Source organism: Limulus polyphemus, unplaced genomic scaffold (assembly GCF_000517525.1).
Source record: "Limulus polyphemus unplaced genomic scaffold, Limulus_polyphemus-2.1.2 Scaffold4027, whole genome shotgun sequence".
NCBI classification, from domain to species: Eukaryota; Metazoa; Arthropoda; class Merostomata; order Xiphosura; family Limulidae; genus Limulus; species Limulus polyphemus.
Genome location: NW_013669637.1, coordinates 43609 through 51627, shown reverse-complemented (window position 1 = coordinate 51627; position 8019 = coordinate 43609). Strand labels below are relative to the sequence as shown.

General features: G+C 34.0%; 1 protein-coding gene across 2 annotated transcripts in view; it reads right to left on the bottom strand.

The window, feature by feature from the left end:
* LOC106470474 (reversion-inducing cysteine-rich protein with Kazal motifs-like) overlaps window positions 1-8019 on the bottom strand; it is a 53675-nt gene that overhangs the window by 5772 nt on the left and 39884 nt on the right. For both annotated transcript variants that reach the window (XM_022399084.1, XM_022399085.1), the window contains 5 exons: window positions 4672-4753; window positions 3176-3265; window positions 2157-2221; window positions 1658-1785; window positions 735-864 (listed from right to left, as the gene is read on the bottom strand). In XM_022399084.1, the coding sequence (XP_022254792.1) occupies window positions 735-864; window positions 1658-1785; window positions 2157-2221; window positions 3176-3265; window positions 4672-4753 (495 nt within the window). The remainder of the gene's footprint in view (window positions 1-734; window positions 865-1657; window positions 1786-2156; window positions 2222-3175; window positions 3266-4671; window positions 4754-8019) is intronic.

The following is an 8019-nucleotide window of genomic DNA, read 5'->3' as shown; positions in this document are numbered from 1 at the left end:
GAATGTAACTATAAAAAACAAAAGGGGTCAAGGAAGAATGTGACCTGAAATTCTGTGTGAACACAATGGGTTATCTGCGCTTTGCCCACCACTGGTATCGAAACCTGGTTTTTAGTGTACAAGCGCTTAAGCTTACCGCTGAGCCGCTAGGGGACAATATTTAATACACTACTTTTTATGAAGTTTCTTTACCACATACGCAAGCATCATATAATTAATTATCTTGTAGTTTCAACCACAATATAGTAATTCTAGCCATAAATTACACTGTTTATATACAGTTTTATTGCACGTATGATTAAAAAATAATTAATTCTATATACGAGGAAAGGATGAATTCAAACAAATTTTCTTTTGCTAAAACAAAATATTGCTCCCTTAGGGTTTTAGAGACTAGCATGGCTGTTAACCCGAGGATTCACGTCCCATTGCCGAAGTAAATCACTCCTCACTTTAGTGTCGTATTTGAACTATAAGAGTGACAGTGAAATCTCATATATTTGGTCAAAAAAATCAGCCCAAGAGTGGCGGAGGGTGCTCTTTATTAGCTGCCTTCCCTCTAGTCTATTAATTCAAAAGTAGGGTGGCTATGTGCAGATACCTTTTGCGTAACTTCCGCGAAAATCTGGAACAAATGAACAATTAGGGTTAGCACACGGGGGGGGCCAAATTTCGGACAAATAAATTAACACGTGCTTAAGAACTCAAATAAACAATGAATAGTAATAACTGACGTCTAAAGGTGCCCACAGCTACACAAGGTCCGGTGTAGTCTACTGTAGAGTGATCTGCCCATGCTGCACATTCGCTTTGGTATGTCTGTCCACTATGTCCACACACTAAACCCCGAATACTGCAACGTTCCTGTAAAGGAAAAAAATATCTTTCCTAAGTATAACACATTGTATTCTAACAATTGAAGTAGCTTATAATTTTCGACAATGTTTCTGTTATGTTTCTTTAACATTATTCAATTTTATAGATTTTGTAACAATAGTATGGTTTCAATACAAAACAATAAAAAGCGTGGAAGAATTTAAATCAGTTTTGATAGAATATATTAACTCTCCAGAAAATAATAACAACCTTTTTATTATTATCTGGAAAGTAAATGTCCTTTCTTTTTCTAACTTCATTGCCAAGATGTTTAAATCCCTTCAGTGTGAAATACAAATTTCGAAAAACAACAGAATATCCTTAAAAAACCTTAATTTCATTGTAGTTATTGGCCTATTTTTTCCTGTTTATTAAAGAGTATTGTTTTATTTCTTCAAGGGGCTATATAAATTAATGTGGTAATAAAACAAAGTCTGATAGATTTTGGAGAGGGGGAATTTCTACTATAAAGCAACTATGTTATTGGTCGAATGATTAGAATGTGTAAAAAATCAGTACGTTTGAACCACTACACAGTGATTTCATGTGTTTCTTTAAGTAATGATATAAAAGATTGCCCAATGAAGGTTGTTTGGCTAAAACAATGACAAACTCAAATCTTTCTCTTTCACAGAGATTTTAGCCGTTTTTTTTTTTTTGTTAATTTTGTCACCCAGCAAAAGAGGATGGCACCATCGAATCAAGGTGGCTCCAAGAAAGTGATGTAAGCAGCAAGGCCGATCACTCGAAAACCAAGTAAAGCGAGTAAGAAGTAACTTACCAAGCACCGCCCGTGATAAGCTAGAGTTTTCTTCTTTTTTAACAACCAACACAGGTTTAAGTGTTCATTATTTTCACTATCACACACTGGAGCAATAGACATCCCATCGCAATCTGTGTGAGACGAAACTAAGAAAAGAACATAAAAAAAAGTTCGGTTTGTTTATTAAATACTTAGGAAACAAGAGCTATGCTTCTTTTTTAATAATTTTATAATTTTCAGTCATTATTTATTTTACTATCTCGAATAGCCTTGCAAAAGTTCTAACAACTTTAAAATATAAATTGAAATTTTAACGAAGCTGATAAACGTGAAATAATTAATTTCACGAAATTACACTTTATCCTCGTAAACATTTTAATGTATACGTAAATAATTCACTGTTCTTAACGATGTATTTTTTCTCTATACATGTTTTTAAATGCAGGAAAGTAATAAACTTTAAAAATTAATAGCCTAGTTAGACGTGAAGTACATATATCTTAAAACACAAGCTTACCACATTCGTACTGCTTACATTTCTGATGCCGGTAGCTCAGACAGACCCTTGATTTACGAACACACCTGTCAGAAAAACGTGTACTTTATATTTAAGGTTAATTTTACATGAATAGAAAATTACAAAAAGGGACTGGTAACATATCTACAACTGTGTGTAGATTATATGCGAGTTTGTTTGTTTCTTTTAGAGATTCGAATCCTCATCCCACCAAACATGCTCGACATTTCAGCCATGGAGCGTTATAATGTAATGGTCAATCCCACTATTCGTTGGTAAAATAGCCCAAGAGTTGGCGGTGGGTGGTGATGACTAGCTTCCTTCCCTCTAGTATTTCACTGCTAAATTAGGAAAGGCTAGCGCAGATAGCACTCGTGTAGCTTTGTGCGAACTTCCAAACAAACCAAACCAATTCTTTTAGAGCAAAGTCACATTGGGCTATCTGCTGTGTTTACCGCGGGGAATCGAGTCCCGAATCTTACCATTGCAAGTCCGTAAACTGTATGTGAGTTTCGACAGCAGAGAAAAGAAAGATAAACATAAGGTTTAATGAAACATGTAAACTCTAGATATTTCCGTGGTGCCCATATAAACACACCTGTTTTTTAAAACTTGTTTTCCAAACTATTTATACAGCAAATTGCTTTTTTTTGGAGGGGGTCCATAACTTCATTAGGTATGGGATCCTAAATAACATGAATCACATAAGCATTGAAGCAAATGTGCCGCCAAAATTGCAATTAATCTGAAATTAATCACATTTTACACTGATTCAAAAAGATACAGATTACAGTTTGATTGGTGTACATCCTTTATAATAAGTGTTACTTTAATTTTGGGAGGGCTCTATTGGTACGTAATATACGAGGGGCATCTGTTGTATGCCGCCAGAGGGCGTATTTCTTATGTTTTAATAAATGCTCGAAATAAATATATAATTGTATACTTTTTCCCACATATATCTACACATTTATGATAGATGAAAACGAAATTAGTTGATTCGTAAAAATATATCCTACTTCTGATAGTGAGGACAAGGATCAGGCTCACAAGGATTAACAGAGGAGCAGGCTCCGAAATCGAACTGCTTATCTTGAAGACCACCGCATCTGTAACGGAAAAACAAACACAAACGATCAGAGGTTAGCAAAACGTAAGCTGATAGTCATACCCTAGGGGCATTATAAAAATAATAAACAGTTTGATATAAATTATGGCTATTAATGTCTAGTGTGTCAGTCGTTAAGCGCTAAACTACACAAGTATCGAAACCCTGTTTCTAACGTTATAAGCCTTCAGACTTACCACTGAGCCAATGAGGGATAAAGTTCTTTCATTTTACAGTTATTAATTCAATATCTAGTTAATTATGGATTGCCAAGACAGTCTTTAGGCTGAATATCCAATCTGATCTAATTTTAGGGTATCTAGTCACATTTTACAACTTTTCTGATTTATTAATTCCTAACGTGAAAAACGAATAACAAGAGATTAAACGGGGAGATCTGACGTTGCCACAATAATTGAGGGTGGTTATTTATGTGACTGGAAATATAATGATAATTGAAGTTCAATTGAAAGATACACGCGAACACCGATTTAACCTGGGTTTTCTTGTTTGGTTCCGAATTTTCGTGCAAAGCTAATCAAAGGTACCTCTGAGCATATCCGTCCCTAGTTTTAAGTTACTCCTGTCTGACCGAATAGCAGGATTTGACAGTCACAGTCCAAGTCTATAAACGTCTTTTTGTAGTTGTTGTTATTTTCCAACAAGAGGGTGCAAACTCTCGATTTTTCTGACTGAACCCTAATCTGGTCTTATCTGAACTACTTAAGTTAGCTGAACCCTAATCTGGTCTTATCTGAACTACTTAAGTTAGCTGAACCCTAATCTGGTCTTATCTGAACTACTTAAGTTGTTTTAGAAACGGATAGATTAAAAACGTAATGTTCACCGGTGGGTCAGCGGTAAGTTTAGGGACTTACAACACTAAATTTAAAATAAATAACTAAGAACATTACTTATTCAAAAATTATCACAAAATATTTTAAGTGCATAAAAAAAACGTTCCCGCAGATCTCGAAATAAATAATGGCAAAGATCTTGCAATCCCAATTTCAGCGGAAAAGATACACATATTGTGAGTGTTGAAAACGAAAACAAGTATTAGAATAAAACAAATATAACTTTATTTAATGACTGTAATATGGCTTGTTTACAAGAAATTACACCTCAGTACAACAGTTTAAATACATAATCGGAACATAAAAGTTTAGTTTAGCACTTGTTTAACGCCCTACAAATATGTGTACAACGCGTGTATTTTAGCTTACACTTTAAAAACTGTTTTCACACCCACAATAGAATATAATTCTATTAAATCATGTCGGAGAAATAAATATTCATAAATGTTTAGTGATAAAAATAATAACGATTTTATCTGTTGAATATATTATCATAAATCAAAATAATTATATGATTACTATTTCAGAGCGACACCTGTAAAATATATACCTGGCTGAGCAAGCGCTAGGATACGTCTTGCCATTAATTCCACACACGGGGACGTAATGGTTAGGGCAGTCGCAAGGTAAGCCTGAAAAACAAGTATATATTCTAAACAATAAGCTACAAATACGATTAAATTTGGAAACTAAGTTATAAGTATTTATGGAACTTTAGATGTTTTAAGTACTATGATTATTAATATTTCAACTTTTCAATGTGCATTTAATAAATATTTTGTTTATTTGATGTATCTACTATAAATATATTGGTACTTACAAGTTACTCCCATGTTGTAATGTAAAGCCTAAAGGCCCCATATATTTGATCATTTAAGCCCACATAAAGCGTATAATTAACATTGAACGGATTGTACTCCGATATAAACCTTAACAACCTTAAAAGTTAAATTATGATATGAATGATAAAGAGAGAAAAAAACAACAACAAAAGAATATGCTAGAAACGCAAAAACAGTTTAGTAAGTCAAAGGTAGGCCTCGCACAAGTTAAATTCCTCCAGTGGTAAGTTTACAGAATTTAAATGCTAAAATCCGGGGTTTGATTCCCTGCGGTGGTGATTCCCATTGTCTAGCTTTGCGTTAAAGCGACGACGACAATAAAAAGGTTTAAAAAACAGCATCAGCTTTGGAACAGGGATATCTCGTCGTTCAACATTACCTTCAAATTATTACTGTTGTTCTTTCGTTAGGGGGGTTCTTTTAGATTATCTTGTGAAAATAATACAAAGTTCAGTACAAGTAAATGATAACAAATTAATTTATTTCTCCCTTCCCGTTTATACACGCTTGAATATTTTGGTAACTCTTAGGCCACGTTTACAAATGACGCAAGCTGCACTAACCAACGTAAAACTCGACTTATTTGTACAAAGTAAATCAATATACGCTATAGTTAACACACATCAAAAACGTAAATAAACTGGCTGATTTACTCTACCGCCAAGAAAACATCTCTCTATCTTATTAACTATTTGCTCGATGCTTCGCTTATCTCGTAATTAAAATATACTATCTAATGTATTTGATGTCAAATCCCCTAGAATTTTCCTGACGCATCTTCATATCATCATAACGACCCGCAGTTTTCTCTACTTAACAAACAAATTACTACATTAGAAACAGTTGATAACAATCAGACACGCTTATTTCCTTCGCAATCTAAAGTAGTCTTGTGTGGTATATAATTCTTATCTCATGATGTTGAGGAACCCACTCGAAGTAAATATATAGTAAAGCTCTATTCAATTTAAATGTTTATATTCGAGCCTAAATTCATGTAAATAAAAGGAATTCAAGATTTTGTTGTAGATAAATCTTTTTCTTGGAAAGATTTGGCTATATAGGTAGGGATTTTTGTTTGGTTTTGTGTATTCATCCATACCTTGTCTCTGTACTTTTTTGGCATTGTCAACCTTACATCATCCTTATTTTCTTCAAAATTCTTTTATTACTTTTTTCGATTTTAGTTTGGTACCTGGTTTTTGGATGAACTTAATGTTTACTGGAATGTTGCATTTGGTTATAAGTTTTTTCCCAACATTAGTTATTTTGTTGCTGATATATGAAACGTAAGGTATACAGCAACGTGATATTTTGTTCTTTCATTGAATTTTGGATAGTTGGTTGGCTGTCCATTGTGTTGTTGGTTGAGTTTTCTGTGTATGAATCTCATTACAATTTTTGGCGGAAATTTGTTCAGGTTGATAATGTTTTCGCTCTTCACTGGAGCCTGTAACATAGCTTTAAAACTATACATCAAAGACTCTATCCAACTTAACCAGCAAGCAAATAACAACTCTGCAAGAGGTACTACCTCAAAAACCAATTTTATGTTCATGTTTGAGCATGGACGATCCGGTGTCAACAACCTTAACCAATATTTTTATGACACAGATTGAATCTCAAGCTGTCACGTTACATCAACCACTATACTGGTACACATATGTAGACGATACGTTTGCCAGATTCACATCTACAGAACACACACGTAGCTTTTCCAACCACATTAACTCCATACACCCAGATATTGAGTATACCTCTGAATATGAAAAAGATAAACAACTAACATTCATGAACCTCAATATCACAATAACAGATACACAGTTTAAGATAAAAATCCACAGCAAACTCACTTGCTCTGGACTCTACTCTCCCTGAAACTCGGCACACGAAACAAAAGAAAACAAAACTTAACATACTAGAAAACCGAATAAACACAGTCACAAAACTTTGCTCACCTGACAACCTTAATGATAATGTCAACCAACTAAAACAACCAGCGAATCTATCCATTAAGGCTTTATGGTTTAGTTGGTCAAGTATAGCTCTAAGGTTAAATGCGTCCTTGAAAAATAACCTTTCAGACGGAGATATTCAATGTATTAATCATCTGAAACAAGACAGCAACATCCAAATTCTAAAAGCAGATAAGGACAATGCAATCGTAATTATGAATACTAATGAGTGCATTAAAAAATAATGACATCATATCAGATACAAATAAATTTAAGCCTAACCCAACAAATCCGGCAAAAACGTATCAAAACCAACCAAAGAAAATGTTATTATAATTGAAAAAATTTCAGAATACATCTGCTGCTACTTCCATAAGACTGATTCCCATACACCACAGCTATATGGAACTCCCAAACCATGCACACTCGATTGTCCACGAAGACCTACAATGTCGACATACAAATCATTTAACTACAACCTCGGTAGACATATATCATGGGCATTTTCTACATATATAACATCTACCGGCTCCTTTTTCAAATAGTTGAAGGAAGGATCAATAAATTGCTTACATTCGCTGATGATATTTTGTGCTGTGAAGAGGACGCTGCTGCTTTACAAAATGACTTAATCATTTAATAAGTCGGGCAAATAAGTGTCAGATGGGTTTTAATTATAATAAATGCAAGATAATGCATGTGGGTTATCATAATTTGAATTATAAGTATAATTTGGATGGGAATAACTTTAATAGTGTTATGAAGGAAAGGAATCTTGGTGTAATAGTCGATCGGTCTCTACAGCCATCCAAGCAGTGTGTGTGTGTGCTGTTGCTAGTGGTAGAGCAAATAGGATTTTATGTTGTATTTACAGTAAGGTAAGGTAAGAAGCCCAAGACTGAACACAATACTCCAAATGTGGCATAACCAGTGACCTGTACAATGAAACTATAACCTCTTTAGACTTGTATTCAATATTTCTGTAGATACAACCTAAAGTCAAGCCACGCTTCTATCCAATTTGCTAACTTATTCCCCACACCTATATATATATATAATGTTTTACAAGTCTTTCATGTGGCATCTTGTCAAATGCTTTCT